At 34.1% G+C, this 24,420-nt stretch overlaps 2 protein-coding genes and 1 long non-coding RNA gene across 3 annotated transcripts; 2 read left to right on the forward strand and 1 right to left on the reverse strand.

Annotated features, from left to right (window-relative positions):
• The first annotated feature begins 1,311 nt into the window (after positions 1-1,311).
• LOC132740442 (uncharacterized) lies at positions 1,312-3,722 on the forward strand. The gene is made up of 4 exons (XR_009627161.1): positions 1,312-1,441; positions 2,050-2,176; positions 2,446-2,542; positions 3,425-3,722. It is a non-coding gene; the product is annotated as an uncharacterized LOC132740442 (long non-coding RNA).
• A 2,034-nt stretch (positions 3,723-5,756) lies between these two features.
• On the reverse strand, positions 5,757-12,328 carry LOC132740445 (tubulin beta chain). The gene is made up of 3 exons (XM_060728349.1): positions 12,168-12,328; positions 7,071-7,535; positions 5,757-6,837 (listed from the first exon to the last, which is right to left on the reverse strand). Exons 1-3 carry the CDS (start codon positions 12,222-12,224, stop codon positions 6,022-6,024), a joined length of 1,338 nt encoding a protein of 445 aa, XP_060584332.1. The 5' UTR covers positions 12,225-12,328; the 3' UTR covers positions 5,757-6,021.
• Positions 12,329-18,562: 6,234 nt separating this feature from the next.
• LOC132740446 (GRIP and coiled-coil domain-containing protein 2-like) lies at positions 18,563-23,671 on the forward strand. Its single transcript, XM_060728350.1, has 7 exons — positions 18,563-18,641; positions 19,843-19,907; positions 20,291-20,347; positions 20,881-20,965; positions 21,623-21,783; positions 22,437-22,520; positions 23,532-23,671. Exons 2-7 carry the CDS (start codon positions 19,902-19,904, stop codon positions 23,646-23,648), a joined length of 510 nt encoding a protein of 169 aa, XP_060584333.1. The 5' UTR covers positions 18,563-18,641; positions 19,843-19,901; the 3' UTR covers positions 23,649-23,671.
• Positions 23,672-24,420: the final 749 nt, after the last annotated feature.

Below are 24,420 nucleotides of genomic sequence, written 5' to 3' on the forward strand. Positions count from 1 at the left end.
CTACCATATTGTATAACAACATTCTTCAGAAATCAACATGGAGAAAGGCTATTTGAGCCGCGTCACGACAAAACCAACATAGTGCGTTTGCGACCAGCATGGATCCAGACCAGCCTGCGCATCCGCGCAGGCTGATCGGGATCCATGCTGTTCGCTGTCAGTTTCTCTACGGTTAAAAGGTTTAAAAGCGAACAGCATGGATCCTGATCAGACTGCTGGTCTGGATCCATGCTGGTCGCAAACGCACTATGTTGGTTTTGTCGTGACGCGGCTCATTTTGTATTCTGTTGCGCGCTTTGTGCATTAATTTTTATTTTCTTATTTATTTTTTTTACTTAAAGTACCAGGTATCATTTTTCATATGTTTAAGATATTTCGTGAAATGACGATTGCAATAAAATTCATTATCTTTCAACAATATGAAAGTAACCTTACACCGAAACAGCGTTGCCATAGTGTTATAACGGGTAAATTTGATATAAAGTAACCCGTTACTTCACCAAGGGGATAATATATTCATCAATTCCATGAAAAGATATTGTTTGACTTTAGAGCTTTGTTAAAAAAGTCAGAATAACACCCTGTCTGACTGGCTGACTGGTTTACCAATCAAAAGCAGGCATCGTGCTAGTTGAAACCTATACAGGTTTTGGTAATATCAAGTTAGCGCTTGAAAACTATTTGCGCGGGGTTAAGCTCGTCTGTAACTATATTAACAGACGAATTTATTTCATTCCTTTTATATAAAATGCAACCAACAAACTCCCGACCTTTGCACCATGTGATCGTCCAATATATGCAGTTTTAATCATTCAGCCTCGTTTCTTTTTTCTAGTTTCGAGTCCTAAAATGCATATCTAATCCATATTGCATTTCATCAAGCCGCGTTTAATTTTGCAGTTCAAAAAGTCCATATCGTATTTAAATTGTACTCTTTCTAGCCTAATTTTATATTCAGAGTCCAAAAAGACCATATCAAATCCATATATGTATTGTAACAATACTTTTAATATGATAAAAAACAATGCTGATTCGGTATGGGACTTCTTTGATTCTATGAGTTTTCTCCATAAACAACAGTTTATACATGTTTTTACAAATGAGTGCCATTGTGTATTAATTGATAAGGATTTTTTTTATTTTAATGGCTATTATGCAATAGCCAAATACAATAATGTAAATTTTACACTGCAACGAAAGAAAATTCAGGATCTTTACAACACCCTCTCCCCACCCCCACCCCCCCCCCCCACACACAAACACACAATATACTAAAAAAGTGGAGATTAGAAAGTGTACGTCAGGTGAGCGAAGTAGTCTTAAATAAAGAGGTCTTGTAAAGGATATTTAAAATTGTTGCACCTTGCAGCTTTTTATTGCGTCCTGGAAACCATGTCGGTGTTCACACTTTTATTTTGTGCAATCGTTGGCGGATTTTTAGGTAATTAAAAAGTTGAAATATTTCTTTAAAATGTGTCGAAAATATTTTGAATTTCATAATTACTAATATTAAATAACTTATAATGTATGTGTAGCATGCCACAATATAAAAACTGTACAGAAACAAAAACAGAAAACCAAATTCTGTTTGGTGTGAAAAAGACGGTGAAAAAAGGAAAGTAATAAAGTGTAAAATTCCAAAGTTAAGTACGAAAATTAAATAAACACAAACTTTTTTTGGCTGTTTTTCTTTCAGCATTTTTACCATCGGCTTTTTTTGTCTCGAAATCTTTATTAATAACGATCTTTAAAATAATTGCTTTGTTGAAAAGAAAATGTTCAAATGAAGGTAAAATTGTAAATAAATTGAGCCGTGCCATGACAAAACCAACGTTATGTGTTTGCGACCAGCATGGATCCAGACCAGTCTGATCAGGATCCATGCTGTTCGCTTACAAACCCTATTACAAGTAGAGAAACTGAGAGCGAACAGCATGGATCCTGATCAGACTGCGCGGATGCGCAGGCTGGTCTGGACCCATGCTGGTCGCAAACCCATTATGTTGGTTTTTGTCATGACATGGCTCAATAAGTGTTTTATATTTTAAGCCGTGACGGTTAACGGAGGTGAATACTGTACGATTGACGTCACGTCTGTAACAACACGGACGTCATATTGCGAGCATGGATGTTGTGGTGACGCCTTTGATAATACCAGAGATTGTTGTGAGGATCCGTAAGTTAGATTCTCCAAATTAACATCTCTCTCGCCTGTAAAATAATAGGTCTATAAGATTTATTAGCAATAAGCAACATTTTAGATAAGTATATGAAAATGTTATTAATTACCTATAGTGTTCTTTTCTTTTCTTCTTTTCTTTCATTTTTTTCTTTCTTTTCTGTGCTTTCATTTACATCTACAAAACACAAAGCATTATCTTCAAGTTTTAAGTATCGATTGCCTCAGATTTATAACTAACTTACATTTTATTGTACATTTTATAGGGGCGCCAGCACATTTATATACGTAGGAGGGGGTGTTGGTGGATTTGTTAGCTTTGTTATCATGGTTGTTTGTATATGTTATTGTTGTAATCATTAGGTAAGTAAGATGTGCCTTGACTTAATTTGTTTGTTTTGTTTTGTTTTGTTTAAAGTAGTACTGACAGTGATAAAATCACATTGCGTGTATCCCGGTTTTCTTGCGACACATGACCTAATATGCCTAAATGCGTGATATTTTAAGCCCAAAACAAGCGTCTGAGTAGAACAACCGACGCTCTTTAAGACAGCTGCATAGCTAAAAAACTTTCGACAGTCCCTGACGGAATTCGACCCCCCTTGGTCACAGCCCCTCTGCTGGTTCCTATTCCACATCATCGCCACTGAGTTTCAGAAGGGGAAGTGTTTTTTTGTCGTATTTAATCAATGCTAGAGCAAGCATCTTTGTGCCAACAATGACCGACCATAAGTTAACGGGATATCTTCCTAATATATGAATATAAACCCCTATGCTCGATTCTAACCAACATGGACTAGTGGAAAGAAATGAGATACTTTGACTTATTGATCTCAAAAAGTGAGACTCGTCGGCATACTCATTTAACAAAACTGAGTGTTTCTGTCTTTTATTTTATCCTGTTTTTGAAACACTTCCAGTTTTAAAAGTTTATACTCAAACTTTAACATGTTTGTTCCTTGCTTTTACCTACATTTATTCCTTATTCTTTGATAGATAAATCGTAATTATACTTTATGGTACTTTAAATAATGAATTTAATCGACGGCATCTTCAATGGCATATTCAGCGTCCCGGTTTGTGGGGATTGAACTTCCACAGGCGATAAACAAGAAGTCGGCCACGGAAGCCGGTCCAGTGTAAACAATATTTTACAAGCGTTTTATTATAAGATAGTTAACATTAGATGATATTTGTTGTGATCTTGTGGTACATATCAAATGCAACATTGTTTGTCTTCTTCAGAAAATAGACTGTTATTGTGTGGTATAGAAGCATCAACATCGTGTTGACGGCAACATTATAAGAATCTCCTGTGATATACCGGATAGTATTGCGTTAAAAGACAAACATTATGGTTTTACTTGTGTGAAAGACAAACATTATGGTTTTACTTGTGTGAACAGTATATATTTATGATATTTATTTTCAAAAACTGTGTGTAACTTTTATAAATGTAAATAGAAAATTGTCTTTATTGTTTGAACTTAAGAGGCCATTTTTCAGGTCATCTTATAAAAATGTTTCAAATAAAAAAACCTTATAAATACTGCTAGTTTGTTGTTGACTTCTGAAGAAAGGAAAAAATGGGCATGTTGTGACAACCTTTTATACATAACTTGAACAAAATGGTGCATTTTGGTACTTTTCTTTGCATGTATTTTAGTGATTTTGTTTAACGCCCAAATTGTCGGGGATACGTCCATATCGAAGTATCAAGGCTTTAGTCGGAACTTACCCTTCTGAACGTCTTCACAGAGCGGAGTTATTACAAGGGGAGGGGGGGGGGGGGGGTAAATACGAAAGTGAAAGTTCCTGTCGCTATAGAACAATACATATTCAATCTGTAAAATGTATACGACCACAGGAGCTTGACATTCTACCAATACTTTAAAAATGTTAGCAAATGATAAGAAATTATTACGGCAAATATACCTCTCTATTTATTGTAAAGAGTGGGGTATGTTTTTGCTGTTATTTCTTAATCTTTCAATTATTGGAAGAATGTCAAGCTCCTGCGATATACGACTTGGCACAGCATGTTATCTTGAGCATTATGATATGGAAAGTTGGAAACCCTTTCATTTAGATTTATAAACGTTTTAGAGTTCACAATTAACTCTTAACCAGTAATTTTACCGATGCAACCAATGCAGGCAACGGTCAGCCAGTACATCCGTTTTATCTGATCTTGGTCTGCACTGTTCGCTATTCACTGAGTACATCTTTAGCATTTTTCCGTAAAAGATATACAATATACATGTACATGGTATTCTCGAGAATTAAAGATGAACAACTCTCTTTAAGACTTTTAGTGTGGTTAAGAGTGGGACGAATTAAATTTACATTGGAAACACCTCGGCGATCATTGAAAATAACCGAAAAGTTGCGATTGAATAAATTTCAAGCAGGTTTTCACACATTAAATATATAGCAATAAATTATAGCCAGACAATAAAGGTTTATGTTCTGTACAATTTGATAATCAAGAATGTGCCTACACATGCCTCTGATTAAATTTGAGATATTTTACGACCTGTCTAAAATCAGTTTCTACATTATTCATCTTTAATATACTTCCGTCCAAAATATAATTTTAGCTGGATTTTCAGGACGCCTGATAAATTGCTTAATCAAATATAACGGCCAAAGGGTATATCACTTAAAACTCTTGTAGCATGTTTTAAGTTGGAATTGTTTCCCTTTGATTATGAATATGAAATTTGTTGACGTACAACGTTTTTCATTTTAACTTGCCACCGAAACAGAGCCAGGCCAAATAAGGCTCTTAATATTATTAGCTGGTCAATTTTATTTTTCATCTTGATATCCCAAATCTATAAAGCATTCAACTACATGAAAATGTGTGTAAATATTGGAGTTACTTCCCTTTGACGAAAAAAATAAACACGTTAGAAACATTAATGTTCGAGTGTCTCAAAAACCAGACAGTCCAAAAAGCTTTGATATCCTGCCACCTGTTTTTGCTCAGATCATCACTATTATTCCTCTTATATTAATTTATGTAACTCCCTCCTTCCCAAACCCCGAGGGATAGCACTGAGAAAAATGGCCACTTTTACCCCCTCCTCTAAGCGCCACAATGGAGGGCCAGGGCCTACCTCCAACTCGTAAGGCATTTATCGGGATTATAACGATCTAACCGCACCGCAATGCGGGATTTCTTTTTCGAAAAATTTACAATCTACAAGTTCCCAGTGTGAAGTAAATGCGAATATTTACAATTAGTTATTACTTCCACTCCGGTGATAAAACTAGTACAACTTACAACTGCATTTTTTGCTATTTTTATTGCAGTGTTCAGATTTACTATTTTGCTTCCTAAACCTGATTGTCAGTTTTCTTTCTACTGGCGAAAAGTATTAGGGCGCAATCTTAATACTTATGTATCATGGTTAACGATATGACTCGCATGCCGCAGTGACAGACTAGATTGTAAAGGAATGAATCTTAACATAAGTGTAAAACAGATACTTAGATCATTTGAAACTAGACAAAACTTACAAAGAAATGACTGAAAGAAAAAATAAACACAAGTCAATTTTTTTTTTTGAGATCTGTTTTCACTTTTATTTTATTTCATCACAGAAATTGCCAATACTGGATTGCGATGTGTGTAAATATGACGAATTTTAAAGGACATAACTTTACAGTTTATAAAAACAGTTGTAAAAAGCTGTTAAATACATGTAACTTTAAACTTAACAATATATTTTAATAATGCTGTTACAATAAAGTTCACTTGAGATAGTTCGACCATGCTTGTTTTGGACGGTTTGTTTGGAGTGTATCTTATTGTCTTTATTTGATTTTAGTTTAGTTTAAGCCTCTTCACCTTCTTCCTCTTCATCAAACTCGCCTTCCTCCTCGGCGGTGGCGTCCTGGTACTGTTGGTATTCAGAGACCAAGTCGTTCATGTTGGACTCGGCTTCAGTGAATTCCATCTCGTCCATACCCTCACCAGTGTACCAATGCAAGAAAGCCTTACGACGGAACATAGCGGTGAACTGTTCGGAGACTCGCTTGAAGAGTTCCTGGATGGCGGTGCTGTTACCAATGAAGGTGGCGGACATCTTAAGACCACGTGGTGGGATGTCGCAGACAGCTGTCTTGACGTTGTTGGGGATCCATTCAACAAAGTAGCTGCTGTTCTTGTTCTGGACGTTCAACATCTGTTCGTCGACTTCCTTCATTGACATACGTCCACGGAACATAGCGGCGACGGTGAGGTATCTGCCGTGACGTGGGTCACAGGCAGCCATCATGTTCTTGGCATCGAACATCTGTTGAGTGAGCTCAGGGACGGTAAGAGCTCTGTATTGCTGGCTACCACGTGAGGTAAGTGGAGCGAATCCGGGCATGAAGAAGTGGAGACGTGGGAAGGGGACCATGTTGACAGCCAATTTACGGAGATCGGCGTTCAACTGACCTGGGAATCGGAGACAAGTTGTGACACCTGACATGGTGGCAGAAACGAGATGGTTCAAGTCACCGTATGTTGGGGTGGTGAGTTTCAAGGTTCTGAAGCAGATATCGTAGAGAGCCTCGTTATCAATGCAGTATGTCTCGTCGGTGTTCTCAACGAGTTGATGGACTGAGAGTGTGGCGTTGTATGGTTCTACGACTGTGTCTGATACCTGAAAAATATCAAATGATAAAAACATAAGTCAAAAATTACAAAGAGTTTCGCTTATCATTATTGATACAGAGATTTTGAAAAGTTAAGTCGGTAAGAAAATTATTTTGAATGTAATCTTTAAGTCTTTAAACGAAATAATTACATGTATCAATATTATGGATTAATTATCATTTACTAACTTAAAGTTGTACATATGTTTAAGATATATTAAAACTTGAGGGGAATACTTACTTTTGGTGATGGTACAACGGAGAAGGTGTTCATGATTCTGTCGGGGTATTCTTCACGGATCTTGCTGATGAGGAGTGTTCCCATACCAGATCCGGTACCACCACCAAGGGAGTGTGTAAGTTGGAATCCCTGAAGGCAGTCGCAGCTCTCAGCCTCTTTCCTGACTACGTCAAGGACGGAGTCGACGAGTTCAGCTCCCTCTGTGTAGTGACCCTTGGCCCAGTTGTTACCGGCTCCGCTCTGTCCGAACACAAAGTTGTCTGGTCGGAAGATCTGTCCAAATGGTCCAGATCGGACGGAGTCCATGGTACCTGGCTCTAGATCGACGAGGATTGCACGTGGTACATATTTGCCACCGGTGGCTTCATTGTAGTAAACGTTGATTCTCTCGAGCTGGAGATCAGAGTCACCGTGGTAGGTACCAGTGGGGTCAATACCGTGCTCGTCTGAGATGACTTCCCAGAACTGAAAGCAGAAAAATAAATTTGTAAAGTACAACGATTTCTTCAATCAATGATTTAACTAATTGAAATTTCAGTTTTAGCAACGGGCTTTCCAATGTTTACTTGTGATCGAATCTGAACAATGGCTAGATGTAGATTCAACCAGCAGTGATTATCGATTCCACTTATTCGTTTTCGTATTTGTAAAGGGTATAGTATTTCAAATACATGTACTTTATAAATAATCTAATAGCTGACTTTTTATTATCATTTTTTCACTTGTTCGTGTATATAGACAACTGGCAGCAAATCAATTGGTTGCCAATGACGTCCTTTGAAACAAACTAAATTGTTTTCCAAGAGACAGGCCTAGCGGAAATCTATGTTTCTTATTTTCCCAAAGATATGTTACGAGAAATAAATTCAACTTTGAAATTAGAATATCGTCCGAGTTACTATTTTAATAAATTAATTCGTCTTTGCTTGCAATATCTATATTCTGATTGTTGTATCTTATTGGCGCGCGTAATAAAATTCTTTCAGTTGGCAACAAACTTATAAAGTGCCCATTATGTACGTTTTTGAATTGGATATTTATTGGACCTGCATTGAATGCTCGAACATTCTTTCCGTTGGCAATATAAAATTCAAATTTTAATCTGAACAATAAATCAAACTTATCCCTTTACAAAGTATGCTTGATTAGATTTCCGATAACGTCAGAATTTAGAATTCAAACACCGGCTCATCAATAGACGGATTTTTAGGTAACTTAATTTGGTACAAAAAAATCTGGTAATTTGAGAATAATCGTTAATGAGACATTAAATCTGTTCTTTTATCCGATCTTCGATAGAAAATCGATAACTTAACATTGCATAGACAAGCTTGTTTGATGAATCACCCTAAGAATGAAGTATTATAAAGGATGTCACTATTGAATTGGCTGAGAACTTTCTCGGGTACTTGGATATTTGTCTCTAAGTATCTAAGTGATTCCCATTAAAAAAAAACTTTATTTGACCTTCTTACAATCTCGGCCTGCTTTTGTGGGCTTAACAAAAACAATGCTTATTTTGTTCAAAGATTATCGTCACTAAAAAGTTTCTTCTAAAGTTTTATTCCTTTCTTTTCTTTTCTTTTTACTTTTGATTTATGTACTGAAAACCATGTCACTTTTATTCTTATTACTGACTCTTTCAATTAAACAGACTAAGGTTTGAAACTATTAAACTATTTTTTTTTTTTTTTTTTTTTTTTTGTATTCGGTGGTGATATGTTTTTTGTCAATCCAATGTTAAATTACAATAATTACTGTATGTTGAAAAGTTTAGAATTTATTATAATTACTTAAATTTGTCGATGACAAGGACGCTTGAGTACTTTACTCAAATATTTTATGAAGTATAATTATTCAATAAAGAGGAATTACTTATGGGTGGATAATTTGTCATATCCTCTTGAAAAGATAACCAATAGTGTATCGGTATGTTATGACAAGGGATTTAGCATATCGATCTATACACTAAAAGTCAAGGATTGTCTAGTATTGGCAAATAAATACTTTTGATAAATTCCCCCCTAGCAACACACTTGGAGTGTAAACAAACAACAACAAACGATGGTTGTCGTGTTCGCAACATGTTGCTACATGGACATTTCAAGAGGCCAAACTGGACCAAATCTATATTAGATTTAGAATAAAGATATTTGACAGAAAATATGCTGTAATTAAAATGTAGGGGCCTAAAAATGAGGCATTTAAAATCATTAAAACTTCGGTTTTTGATACCTTTACAGGGTTGCTAAGATGTATATATTTGAGCGTTTAACAATGGAAATTTATTTCTTTTTTACAAAAACTGTGTGCTTCAACAAGTAACATATTCGTTCTTTATATGACAAACGTTTGTTTGTTTTTATAACCTTTTAAGCATAAAAAGAATTTTAAAATAAGGAGAAAGTGATAGCCTTCGTGTCTTAAAATTTCACTCTTTGTCACTTTGTTTGGGATTCTTTGGGATCTAACGTTTAGTCTACAGAATTTATCTGAGGGTAATTTTGATTAGGAAAAAACAAAAGAATAGAACAATTTCGTTACGATAGTTTTACCCGGGTAATAAATCATGGAAAGAAGGAAAATAGACGAACTAGGTTATTATTTGATAGTAGTTTTTAAGTTTTCCTGTGTTTTATTTGGCGCAATAAATACACAATGTATATATTTCTCATTTAGTAATCCTTAAGTTGACCACTGATATTTGACATACGAATTAAACTATAACACCTAAGTGTCGTTATTTACTTAAACTATCAATATGAGACTTATCATGCACAAACATGCTCTGTTTGTTGGCAACACTTAGCGGGAATTGGACAGGAATGTACGACGGTTAACGTGCGTATAATATAACTCCCTATTTTGATAAGAGGATTTTATGATTTAATAAAAAGGAGATAAAACTCAGTTATCTATTGACATTTGCCTTGTTTTAGAGAGCTAACCGATTTAATTACAATGTTCAAATAGGGGGTTTATGATATTTCAACCGCTATGGTTTAGCCGGCGATACTTGCATCGTTCCTGTCATACATGGAGATATTGTTTAAAAGTAAATTAATAAAAACTTTCGGCTTTTTAGTTAGAGAAGCTTTAGAAAGTATCAGAAAAATCTTCCACTTCTATGTTTAATTTCCCGACCGACATTGTGGACCGGTTGTCAAAATAAGGCTCTAACATTGGTCAATTTAAAAATTATGCTAAATTTTAACCAGTCAGATAGTTAGATTTCAGATCGCTTTCGATCCGTGGTATGAGAACAATTTTAACATCTTAAAATCTAAAAACACTTTTCTTCAAAAATTTACAGCTTTGTTTAAATAGACTTGCACTCTTTATACGTCATTTAAGATCGAGTACCTTTCAATTTTTGTAGGCTATAAATGAAAGTTGTATGACGTTTCAACAAAAGACGAATTGTGAAAAAAAATCATTTTCCCTCTGTCATTCTAAAGTCAGTCCCTCATAATGCCATATACCTATTTTAAATGGGTGTACTTGATTTATATCTATTTATATATTTAAGATTAGTGCAAATGATAAATCTTTTTTTTCCCTTTTTTTTCCTTTAAATCTGCTTTAACTTGGAGATTAATAGACGTAATATAATCCGTTTTACAGTCAACCCAATTTGTATTTATTTACAACAGTCTTTCTTTATAAAATCTTTGTAATTTTAGAATTATAAATATCTCGTTTCTTAGCTTAAACCTCATTAAAAATCGTGTCACATAAAATATTTCAATACGCAATGGAAAAGATACTTTTGATATTGCTGAACGGAAGCTATTTGATCATGTACAGACCTATATTATGACAGCATCGATCTATTAGCAAGTTTACGAGAATTGTTGCATGTCTTCGTCAATAAATTAAGACTCGCAAATTTCTGTAACATTTTGTTAATGTATCCTGTTCTATTTTGAGAAAGTGATTTAAACGTGAATAGTACAAGTATTGAGTTGCCAAATAAGTACTTAAAGATAGAAAATACGAAAAACGGGAGAAAACCGATTAACAAATTAAAATATATCTTTTAACGTATCTGTAAATCGATTAAAATCAGACTTTTTGTTTCCTTGCTATTTAGATGAACTTCAAAATGCTTTGTTAAACTTTTTGTCATGGAAATTTTTTTGTGAACTACTGAAATGCTAATTGTGACAAAGGTGCTTTTATGAAACGAATGTCGATTTAACTGATTACATACAAAAACGATGTGGTGTAACGATTCACCCTTTCGTTTTTTTCTCTCTCTTAACACGAAAGTCAAAATTTGAAAATAACCGCTATTAGTCAAGGTCATCTTTTATTACAAGGGGGGTCCGTATTTTGTTGCTCAGCGGAGCGATTCAAACTACTTTGAAATAAAGCTTTTATCAGTGCATCTTTCGTTGTGAAATTTCAAAGTTAGTACATTTGTGTCCTTAAAACTAATATGACCTAAACCAAGCCCAAGAAACGGGTTTAAATAGAAGTGTGTACATATGCATTGAAAAATACCACGACCAAGTTATCAAAATTAAACAGAAAGTTCGTCTTCCACACATTTTATCACTTGATACTCAACAACTTTGCTTTAATACCTTCTTCTTTACAAAGGTGATTGTATATTTGCCCCATTTTTCATTGTTTTAACCAATAAAAAATCAATGACTACATCTTAAACATTTTAATCGAACAATTGAGTCCATTTTGTTTAATCAAATTACAACGGAAAGATGTGTTTTTTGATACAATAGAAACTACACTGAACGGCATTTTTATACGCCATTAATTACAAATTCTATCTGATTAGATAGTAAATGTAGCCGAATAAACGGAAAGATATTGAATAAATCAAGACGGGTTTTTTCGTGTGTCGTAAGACTACAAATCTAAATAACTTTTTGTTAGAAATATTTTTCTCTTAATTAAATTCTTGCGAAATTAACGTTTTTAACATGAAAAAAAAATTGATTAGTTCGTCATTTCACTGACACGATATAGCTTAAACATTTCATTGAGTTGAGTTTCAGACTTAAGTGATGAGTACATGTATGTTTAAAAAATAAATAAATAAAAATAGCAAAAAAAAATATAATAACATCTTACCTTGGCACCAATCTGGTTACCGCACTGACCGGCTTGGATGTGTACAATTTCACGCATGTTGAATGTTTAATGTATAATGTACGTTAAAATAACGTTTTCGTCGTTGTCCGCTTTTTCCTTGGCGAGTAATGCGTTGGTCGGTGAACGCGGTATTTATACTCGTTATTCGATATGGGTTTTATACTGGTTCCCGATTCAGAGATGTGAACAAATAACATCCTGTTTGACGTGTTTGGCAAAAGCGGTAACCAGCGGTTTCAAATGTATTGGTTATCAATGAAATTTAAACTTGGTAACTGGTCCAAATATTTGGTCGCCGCGTATAATTGGCCAGTATTTTTCAATAATTGCTTAGAGTACTGAAAAGTTAAGCTATACAAACAAGAGGATTTTTGTTGTAAATCTCCATATAATTATAATATTTCAATAATAAACCGGAGGGAAAACTATCCATTACTTGCCCGGACTTGAATGTATTATATTGATAAAGAAAAAATTGAGAATACAAAAGCATGGATGGTTAATTATCAACAGGCGTATGCGTGTTTCGATTAATTAGCGTGTTTTATATTATCTAATACGGAAAAAGGACTGTATATAGATTCAATATAAATTATTAAAACTGGATGTCATTTCAATGGCTCAATACACCTACAGTAACATATATTAGAAATTTATAATATGTTTGTCCATATATATGTCTCTGGCAATGTCAAAGTTAAACTTTATCTTTGAAAAAGTTAAAAATGAAAAAAGGTGTTTTTTCTCATTTTTGGGTGGTTTCATTTATATATGTATAAATGGTATTCTCATTTCTTTAACATAATTAAAAGGTCTGCTCTAACTAGATCTTAATCCCCATAACCCCTCACAAACCGAACATACTGTATACGCCGCTCACCTCCCCCATCCCCTGCAAGTCCGTTGTTAATAATTAAAAACACGGAGCTATATCATATATTATATTATATAAGTCTCTGTAAAAAAAATAATAAGAAATTGGGTATGTAAATGATATCCTTAGATTTAAAAAAAAATGTGTTTGATAGATAAGAAGATTTATTTCACAGATTTTGCACTGTTCTTTATATAAATAAACCTGAATATCGAATTGACAAAAGTCTTAATTGTGTTTATCTGGAGTGATTTCTATGAAGGGTAAGTAAATACACTCGAAAACTTTTTCGGGCGTTTCAATATAAGTTAATTAAATAGATTCAATAAGTGATATTAAATTCCTTTATTCGAGTTGTCAGAAGTGATAGGACATGAAAATTGAAGATTTAATAACATGTTATGACTTGGTCTCCACGGAAGAGGTCAATAACATACTTAAAGTTATAGGTATTTTCTTACTTATCAAAAGGTTTAGGTGAGAAAAGTTATACTGATACTGGAATGACAAGATCTACAAACAATCTATATTGATTGATTTAAACACGTGTATTATCTCTGCTGTTTGACTTGATTGTACGTGATTCATTTTATCAGCACCTACAAATATTTAAGCGTTCGTTGTTTTGCGTGCCATTATTTTGTCATTGTTAATTGTTTATTATCATCATCATCATCATCATCATCATCATCATCATCATCATCATCATCATCATCATCACCATTATTATTATTATTATTTGCTTTTCAAACGTGCATATTTAATGTCGAGGCCAGTACAGACTGACAACACCACTGTTACTTCACCCTTACATTCGCTTTTGATTTCACGGAGAATTTTATCTGACAGGAAAGTCTTCATAGTAGTCTGATAACATACAAGTCTGCACACCCGTGTTGTCTGACTCGACCATATAGAGAAAGACAAGTCTACACATCCGTGTTGTTTGACTCGACCATATAGAGACAGACAAGTCTACACATCCGTGTTGTCTGACTTGACTCTATACAGACAGACATGTCTACACACCCGTGTTGTCTGACTTGACTCTATACAGAAAAACAAGTCAACACTCTCTTGTTGTTTGACTTAACTCTAAACATAAAGACAAATATATACATCCGTGTTGCCTTGCTTGACTTTATATACTGAACGACAAGTCTTCACATCCGTGTTGTCTGACTTAACTCTATACAGACAGACAAGTCTACACACCCGTGTTGTCTGACTTGACTCTACAAAGAAAGACAAGTCTTCTCATCCGAGTTGTCTGACTTGACTCTATAAAGAAAGACAAGTCTACACACCCGTGTTTTCTGACTTGACTCTATACAGACAGATAAGTCTACACACCCGTGTTGTCTGACTTGACTCTATACAGAAAGACAGGTCTTCACATCCGTGTTGTCTGACTTGACTCTGTACAGAAAGACCAGTCTACACTCCAGTGTTGTCTGACTTGACTCTATACAGTAAGACAAATCTTCACATCCGTGTTGTCTGACTCAACTCAATACAGAAAGACAAGTCTTAACACCCTTGTTGTCTGACTTAACTCTGAACAGAAAGACAAGTCTTCACACCCGTGTTGTCTGACTTAACTCTATAAAAGAAGACAAGTCTTCACATCCGTGTTGTCTGACTTAACTCTATACAGACAGACAAGTCTACTCATCCAAGTTGTCTGACTTGACTCTATACAGAAAGACAAGTCTACACATCCGTGATGTCTGACTTGACTCTTCACAGGAAGACAAGTCTACCCACCCGTGTTGTCGTACTTGACTCTACACAAGAAGACAAGTCTTCACACCCGTGTTGTCTGACTTGACTCTATACAGAAAGACAGGTCTTCACATCCGTGTTGTCTGACGTGACTCTATACAGAAAGACCAGTCTTCACACCCATGTTTTCTGACTTGACTCTATACAGAAAGGACAAATCTTCACATCCGTCGTTGTCTGACTCAACTCAATACAGAAAGACAAGTCTTCACACCCGTGTTGTCTGACTTAACTCTATAAAAGAAGACAAGTCTTCACATCCATGTTGTCTGACTTAACTCTATACAGACAGACAAGTCTACACACCCGTGTTGTCTGACTTGACTCTACAAAGAAAGACAAGTCTACTCATCCAAGTTGTCTGACTTGACTCTATACAGAAAGACAAGTCTACACATCCTTGTTGTCTGACTTGACTCTTCACAGGCAGACAAGTCTACACACCCGTGTTGTCTGACTTGACTCTATACAGAAAGACAAGCCTTCACACCTGTGTTGTCTGACTTGACTCTATACAATCAGACAAGTCTACACACTCGTGTTGTCGTACTTGACTCTACACAAGAAGACAAGTCTTCACACCCGTGTTGTCTGACTTGACTCTATACAGAAAGACAGGTCTTCACATCCGTGTTGTCTGACTTGACTCTATACAGAAAGACCAGTCTTCACATCCGTGTTGTCTGACTTGACTCTGTACAGACAGACACGTCTACACAACCGTGTTGTCGTACTTGACTTTATAAAGAAAGAGAAGTCAACACACCTGTGTTGTCTGACTTGACTCTATACAGAAAGATAAGTCTACAAATCCGTGCTATCTGACTTAACTCAATACAGAAAGACAACTCTACACACCCGTGTTGTCTGACTTAACTCAATAGAGAAAGACAAGTGTTCACACCCGTGTTTTCTGACTTGAAAATATACAGACAGACAGGTTTACACATCCTTGTTGTCTGACTTGACTCGATACAGACAGACAAGTCTATTCATCCACAGGTGTTGTTTGACTATGTTGTTTTCTTTTTCAGAAGGACATTTTTGTATTTAAGTCAGAGCATGCACTTGCTGTGCTAATTACCTTGGATCCAATGATTCGTTAGGCAGTTAGACGATGCATGATTACTAATAAATGCTATGGCTTTTAATTGTATAACACGTAACATTGATGTGGAAAATGGAAAAGAAAGACGAACAAACTTAGATTTTTTGCCTAATATATACCTTCCGTAAAGGGTACATGTACTACATAACTATTGTAGATTGAAAGCTAAGTCACATTAATAACATCAACAACACAGCTCTAACAAATTAGCCTGTCCACTTGTTCTGACTGAAATAAATTTCACAGAGGTGTCAGTAAACACTACTTTATAACTATTATTAAGAACCGCCCGTGCATAACCAAATTATACTGAAGGATTTTTCTTATATAAATATTTGACGAAACCTCCGTTCAATAAACTGTGGCAATTAAGTCCCTGGCAAGTTTATTTTCATATTTTCATTTAGCTTTTAAGAAAACAAAATTAACCATTACGTTTCAACTATTAAGTATATTTACTTAAATCATTTATTTAACTCATGTAGTGTACAGAATATACCGTCAAACTTGTGATAATGATCGTTTCCGAATAAAGACGTACGTGTTGTTTTTTAAATAAAAAAACTGCCACCTATGCAAACCATTTTAGTTTTTTTTTTGAAACTAAAGTACATCTTAACTTTAGAGAAAGCCTTTATCGACAAAAATAACGAATAAACCCAATTCTCTGGTGTGACCTTGACTTTTGACTCCGTGATTCCGATGGGTAGTATGCACTTATTAAATCTAGGTGAATTGTGCAAGGATTTCCTTGCTATGGTACAGTCAGATCAATGACAGTTTCCCTCTCGATCGAACAAGACAAGTTTCATTTCCAAGAACGCTGGTCTTTCTATACAGGTTGGACTGTAATATCATTATTACTGATACAAATATTTTCTTATCGTCTTTCAATAGACACTGTTGTAGAATGCGACACAAAAACAAGGTTGTCATTGCTTTAAAAACCAATTTATCATATTTTGATTTGGCTTCTGATAGATAATAACTGAACACTAACCCAGTTTTTTTTATCTAGGCCTGTATATTTTGCTGCCATGTCAAACAAGTTTTAATAGTTGCAAAAATTATCGATAAATAATGATATACAAAAATAAAAACATGTATCAGTGTAACTTTTTCGGATTTGGCGCGAAAATGTTCATTTCCTTGTTTTCAAAAGGAACACGTCTCTGTGGTCTTGTTGTTTTGTTGTTTTGTGTGTTTTTTGTTGTTGTTTTTTTGTTGCTATTCTTTTTTTTTCTTTTTTTAAATTGTGTCGCAATGGATGCGTCCGGGACAGACAGCAGCAGTTTAAGGGAAATTTTTGTGATGCAGTGCGCAATAGTGTGTGCGCGTGCGCGCACGTGTGTGTGTCGTTGTTTATGCATCCTAAATCTTTCTTTTATGAATTTATAACCGGTCTAAATTAACGCTCATCAATTTGCGTATCACCTTCTTTATAACGCTAGGATGAAACGTATACTATACAAGAAGGCTTATATAGACAATTACATAATTTGCAAACTTTGTTTACTTTGAAGATTTTTGTAAGGAACTGCACAATAAGGCAAGAAGTGAGCCCTTGTTGAGCCTGTGTTAACCACGGCCCAGACAGCTACAATACTATGTAATCTCTTCCATTCCAAGAACAATCTTTCACTGGAACAGACTACCTCCTATCTAACTATCTAACTATCATTTCATGTCGTACGTAATAGTTCAGTATGGCTGTCAGCATCACATAATGGCATATAGCATCCGATTCTGGGTGGACATAGTAATACCTAAACACCGCACTTTGTTACAATGGTGCACAGATTTGGAATACAATACCATCTAATTTACGTGTACGTTCTTCTACTTCTCAACATCTTTTTAAAGATATGTGTAAGATATCAAATAAATATCTTCATAACTCTGTCATTATGTTATAATGCTGATCATGCATGTATATTTGTTAACATATTTGTAAATGAAAAATAAATGATATTCAATATCTAAAAGGATCGAGCGTTTGTCAAAAAAAAGTTAATATAATGAAATGCTAAGTAGTTATTATTGTTTTATGATGTTTTTGTGTTTGTGTTTCTATATATTGTTAAGAAGGTCACATTTAAAATTAAGATATGTTATTTGTTTTCTACGATGGTATATCTTCGTGTGTTACGTACCTTCTTTATATCATGGGCTCTCACCATAACCACGGATTTATATTAATATAAATACGTGTCATAACAGATTGCCAGGCTGCTTTTACTTAAAATTAACAGACTTTTTCTATTGCCCGCTGTTTATTTTATGTTACATGTTTATTCTTATTATTATTTTTTTTGCAGACGTCTTCTTTTATTTCATTTAACAACATAAAAATTATTGGCTTGACGCGTAGACTGTCTACGTCCGCCAGGAAAGGAAGAAAGAGAGATGGTTAATTACTGAAACTATTGGAATCATACACAGCTATCAACAACCCTGGCCTTACTCTGCTAAAATTTGCAGAATGGATTTGCCCACATTGGAATTTGAAACATATAAAAAGGGTAGATTCATCATCAAAATTATCCGAATCCCCGTTGTCGTCTACAACGATAGCTTATGTATTCGGACTTAATTTACACCAAAATATTCAAGGGAGGCAACTCTTAAAAGACAAAATGTCACATCAACGGACACGTCTATTTCTTTGAAAAGTCTTCTTGTTAAGGTATCTGTGTGTGTAACAGAGGAATATTTAGGTTAAAACATTTTAATTTACATAACTCTACATGGATACACAAAGATTTTCCATGATCATTGTTAAAGATGGTGGAAATTAGGATGTTTAATTTTGACAGATTTGTTTTCATGTTTTGTTTAGGTTTACAAATAACATTGGGGCCGTTTGCATGGATATTCATTTATATGTTCACTATTTTTTGTTTTATTTAAAGGTAAAATAGAACACCGTTGGTCAGATGAAGAAAATTCGATGTGGTTGTCAAAACAAAACTGCAACTTGTGAAACCTTTAAATTGTTTAATTAGGTCCAAGTTCCTCTGCTAGTTGTTCAGGGCCCTGATTACTTAACAGCTGTTAAATTTATCAGGATGTTAATTTTGTTATGTTAGGGAATTTTGCATATTTTGAAAAAAAGCAGAATTTTGTCACTTAACAAAGTTAACTAAGTTATACTTAATAAACTACTCCAGAAGGCACATCTACATTGTAATGGTAATGTAATGATGTTGAAATTGGTGAATATAAAATGAAATAAGGCCTAATACCCTATCTGAAATAGCGTCTTTTTTCAGAATGTAAAACATAATTTCAACACTCAGCAACCTAAAGTAATCAAACTGTTTCTTATTGTTAGAAAAATTGAACTAAAGCTACTATCCCACATGAAGTTTAAGTGTTTTTTTTAAATAAAATGTAATCAAAAGATAAACTTTTACCATAGGTTTGTGCATTTATATGGAACAAGATGATTAATACATGTCTTGTACAAAGAAAAAACATTAAAGTAAAGTTTTTGCAATTTTAACGATACTGTTATTTTTAACCGTTACAACGCTTTATCTTGTAAATATGGACTTAAATGTTATACACATCCTTTAACTGGATCGAGTATCTGTTGGTTGCAGTTAGAACAGTTGTGCGCTTGTTATTTTTATATTATTTTGCAATCCATTCCTGCACAATTATGAATATTCCATAGAAAATTATGTCTATAAAAAGAGACAAAAGAAGAAGTACATATATATCGGTAATTAGGCTTGAATCAAAATTAGTGGTATTAAAGTTTAGATAATGATTAATTAAAAGTTAAACTTCTGCATGGAAATGCTTTTTTTGGACTAAATTAAGACCTATATTTGTTATGCTTTAATAAATTTAACCGATTTGTTTTTGTTTTGTTTTTTCAGACAGACAAAAAGTTTGTATGTTTAGTTAAGACGGAGAGAACTAAAGGAAGCCAGAAAAAATGGCAGTGAGTATATCATAGGAACTACTGAAAATTTTATGCATATCTTATACTTTGAAATTATTGCTTTAATTTTTCCACTTGTAGAAAATTCTGCTGGATACTTTAGCAAACACACAGTAATGAAAAATAATCACTAGGGTGTGAGTTTAAGTTTCTAAATATACTATCAAGTTATCAACAATTCACTATTTCTTTAAAATTTACAGAAAGCACTCTAAGATGTTACTCTTTTTTTTCCCCATAAAATATGTTAATTTATTGATATATATCATGATTAAATTTGATTAAAATTAAAATGAATTAATTTATTGATATTTGAATAGAATAGATAAATGTTAGTAAATTTATATTTGAATACCGGTAAAATATGATTATTTATATTTCAGGATGCTGGGGAGAAAGGGGAAGAGGGTCATTCCCAAGGGGGTAGTCCAGCATCAAAGGTATATACTTTCTGTAAATTGTAGTGTTGAATTTTTAATTTCTAATAGACCTGTGCTTACCTGTTTTCCATAAATAATGTGCTAAATTCATGCTTTTTACCCGGAGTCAGGATTTTATTTCCAGGATTTTGGGAACATGATCCGTACCCATGGAATTGGGAATTTCAGTGATGCTTTGTTTAAAATTGGGAAAAAATGCATGATTGAAATTTTGCAGTGATTAAATGAATGCAAACAATCACTGTCTAGGATGGCATCTTCAAACATTTAAGCACTATAACAGTGGAGAAGCCCTTATTTTCAAAGATTTTATATTTTTTTATTCAATATTTTTATTTTGTAACTTTCAATCGGGAATTTTTTCCTGTTGATTGGGAAAATAATATACTATTTTCAATTAGGAATATGACTGAATATCAGCTAAAAAATAAGCTAAAAAAATCCCTGCTCTCTTTCATAGTACATGTATTTGTTATAATCCCTGTTATACATGTATATTATAATCCATGCTTGACCTTCTTTTATGAACTTAGTTGGATAACCTGGCAAGGGAAGACCTGCTCAAGTTTGTGAAAAGACAGATGGTCAATATGCAGAAACTTAAGGGTAAAAATGAAGGTAAGTAAATCTGTATGATTTTTTCTCGTGCGAAAATCTTATTATTTTGTGGGAAAAATCTAAAAGAAAGTTTATACATGTATAATTTTGATACAAGTTGTATGCATTGTAGCTAAAGTATGATTTAAATATATTTTTCGAGTATAAATAGATAGTGAAATTGTTGACTTGCATTATGTTGGTGGTTCTACCTGAAATAATGTACGAGGGACATCTTAGGTCTTCCTTCACAAGTAAAGTTTGTAAGTTGCCATATGACCTCTACTGTGTAGGTGTTGCATAAAACACAACCAAACAAAAAAAATCATTGTCTTAAAAGCACTTTACTGTAATAATGGGACTATTTCCCTAAGTTATATACATGTATTGATAACAGGTAAATAAAGAGGATGTTATCTATTATTGATTTGTATAGAGAATAATTTTTGACTAATATATGTATTCATGATTATTCATGACCAATACTAAAGCTGTCCAGGTATCCACCAAAGCTTGAAAAATTACCAGAGCAAAGTTTTAAAGGACGCTTTTGTTGATGAGCCTCAAATCTCAACACAATGATTTTATGTCAATGAACCACTTCTTTGTAATCAAACCAGGATGTTTAATTGAATTCACTGTTTAGATCTAGATGAAATATATGTTATTCTATGACAGATTTATCAAAGAAAATGGTGGAGTTGGAGAAGAAAGCTGATGGAGGAGAGGGTACTGACATTGAGAAGAAGTTGTCTGAGGCTACAGCAGAAAAACAGGAAATTATGATGAAATATCAAGCTGTGCAGCTTGAGTTAGAGAGGCAAAGGAATCTTACTGAGGTACACATATTCTGTTGAAACAGAATTTAACTATTTTACCCTGAATTTTTTAATGGATTTGCCCAGCTATAATTTTGAACATTATGTTTCCAAGTTTAAGAAATTTCATTATCAAATATATAAATTAAGCTACCAACAACATAGAGCTTGGTCAGACAGCACGAGGGGGCACTAACTGCTCCATGGGATTTAGAATTAAAGGACTTAATTATAATGTCAAAAATGACTTGCTACCAGTATACATGTATATACAGGTCATAGATAAAATCTGTGTAGTCAAACCAGACTGTTTAACTTTGGCTGTAAAGTTTTAGCATTATATTTGATGCATTGAAAATGTCTATTTACAAATAATCTAACTTAGGGAAAATTGATGGTTTAACTCAGTTGCATGCTGATAAAATGAAAATGCACAGAGAAGCACCTTCCGCTTGAAAGTTACAAGCTATAAGATTTTTTTAGTAACAGTGTCAAAACAAGCTCACTTGAAAAAAAGGTAAGTTACCAGTTATTTTGATAAGCCAGAAGGCAGTGATTGTCCTCTTCTTTTTGTTACTTGTTTTCTTGTCACAGACTTCTTAATATGTGAAATTTGTGCGACTGATAAGTGAAATGTTAAGATAATTAAAGTTGCATACTGATTGTTATTACAGGATATGGAAACTGAAATAAGTGGACTTAAAGAGCAGAAAGCCAACATAGAGGGTCAACTTGCTGCTACAGAAAAAAAGGATAAGGTATACGGATAATAAAATTAGAAAATTGTCATTGGCTATTTATGTTATAAATGAGGGAAGAAAATGTGCTACATTTGTAGATGCAGGAGTTATTAGTATAATGTTATCAGAAGCTGATGTTTGAAGCCAGTCTTAAATGCAGCATTTTCATTGGTTGATTGAACTGTTGTGTTCAAATATAAACCAATCAGATGTCATGATATTTTAGACTGATTCTCAAACTGTAGTTTTTATAACTTGGCTTGTTGAGTGGTTATGGGAATTTTTAACCTTTGGTTTTCAATCATTGAAGTGTATATGGAAAAAAAGATAAAGATGCATTTCTTTATGCTAGGATTTTTATATACAAATCTATAAGTTAAAATGTTTTATATATGTAGTTTACTTATTACACCAGTCCTGGATGATTGATTATTTATTTAGATAGTCTGACTTATGATTAACATATTACTTGATAATACATGTATTAATTGTAAAACTATTTAAAAAAAAAAAAAGATGTTAAAAGATTGAGACTTAATGAAAATTATAATTTTTGTAAATTTGTAACCACTCAATATCCTCAGAATATGGTAAAACTCTTGAATTGCATGATGGGATAAAACTAAGAGACATTGACCTTAGATAAGCTTATAGTGTTCTTATGTTCTTAGCCTGTTTTTTATTTGTAAATTTCTTATATTTTTAGAACCCTGGTTATTGAAATATGACTGGAATGTTTTGTTTTTGAATTGAGATCTATTATAGTTCTTACCTCCTAAATACATTAGCCTTACCATATAGCGATAGTAACTGTAATGAGATGTCTTTGTAACCAGTATAGAGCAGGGCCAGACAACACATCCTTGAAATTGTAACTTTTATGAAGGGGAAGTAAGGCAAAGCTCCTCAGAATGTAATGTAACTTTAACTGAGTAGCAAGGATGTTCAGAATGTGACATAACTTTTTAGTTAGAGCAGTGTGGCAGTGACACTTGTAATGTAATGAAATATGTTGTATTTATGTGTTAGGAGTTACATGAGCAGTTAGAATGTATGAAGATGAAGGATGAGACAATGGCCAACACATTCCAGGTGTTCCAGAGCGAGGCTGACCAGCTTGCTAAAGCCAATAAAGTATGTGCCTAAAACTAACCAATTTTGCTAAAGCCAATAAAGTATGTGCTTATAACTGACAAATTTTGCTAAAGCCAATAAAGTATGTGCCTAAAACTGACCAATCTTGCATAAGCCAATAAGGTATGTGCCTAAAACTAACCGATATTTCTAAAGCAATAAATTATGTAGTAAAAACTGACCAATCTTTCTAAAACCAATTAAGTACATGCATGTGCCTAAAACTGACCAATCTAAAGTACATGTATGTGTCAATTTGTCCACTTAAAATCTTTGCTTTTGTGGCTTTAAAATTAAATGTATCCACAGATCAATTTGTCAAGATTGATTTTCATTAACCATTGCATATACTTATATGACTGTCACGGTTCAGAACTGTTCACTATTTAGGGGAGAAGATGTGTAAGCGGCCGGATAGCTCAGTCGGTAGAGCCGCGGAACGGTATTCCGAGGGTCCCGGGTTCGAGTCCCGGTTAGGCTGCATATTTTTCTCACCCTGTGACATTTGGCGCCCAACGTGGGGCCCGTGACTGCATCTAGCTCAGAGTTCAATTAGCATTGCTCGGTAGCTTTGTGAAATTCGAGGACGAATTTCAATATTGTGGTGAAGTATGTCACGGTTCAGAACTGTTCACAATTTAGGGGAAAAGATGTGTCAGTGGCTGGATAGCTCGGTCGGTAGAGCCGCGGAACGGTATTCCGAGGGTCCCGGGTTCGAGTCCCGGTCAGGCTGCACATTTTTCTCACCCTGTGACATTTTGGCGCCCAACGTGGGGCCGTGACT

The sequence above is a fragment of the Ruditapes philippinarum genome, unplaced genomic scaffold, assembly GCF_026571515.1.
Source record: "Ruditapes philippinarum isolate M1 unplaced genomic scaffold, ASM2657151v2 ctg5258_1_1_1_1, whole genome shotgun sequence".
Classification (NCBI taxonomy): Eukaryota; Metazoa; Mollusca; class Bivalvia; order Venerida; family Veneridae; genus Ruditapes; species Ruditapes philippinarum.

What these genes read in the sequence shown, in the direction of transcription:
- LOC132740445 (XM_060728349.1), bottom strand. Translation starts at nt 12,224, where the DNA reads ATGCGTGAAATTGTACACATCCAAGCCGGTCAGTGCGGTAACCAGATT. An exon ending in GTAACCAGATTGGTGCCAAG is followed by an intron (nt 7,536 to 12,167) that starts GTAAGATGTTAT and finishes TTCTGCTTTCAG; the next exon opens with TTCTGGGAAGTCATCTCAGA. An exon ending in CCGTTGTACCATCACCAAAA is followed by an intron (nt 6,838 to 7,070) that starts GTAAGTATTCCC and finishes GATATTTTTCAG; the next exon opens with GTATCAGACACAGTCGTAGA.
- LOC132740446 (XM_060728350.1), top strand. An exon ending in GGGGTAGTCCAGCATCAAAG is followed by an intron (nt 20,348 to 20,880) that starts GTATATACTTTC and finishes TTATGAACTTAG; the next exon opens with TTGGATAACCTGGCAAGGGA. An exon ending in CTACAGAAAAAAAGGATAAG is followed by an intron (nt 22,521 to 23,531) that starts GTATACGGATAA and finishes TTTATGTGTTAG; the next exon opens with GAGTTACATGAGCAGTTAGA.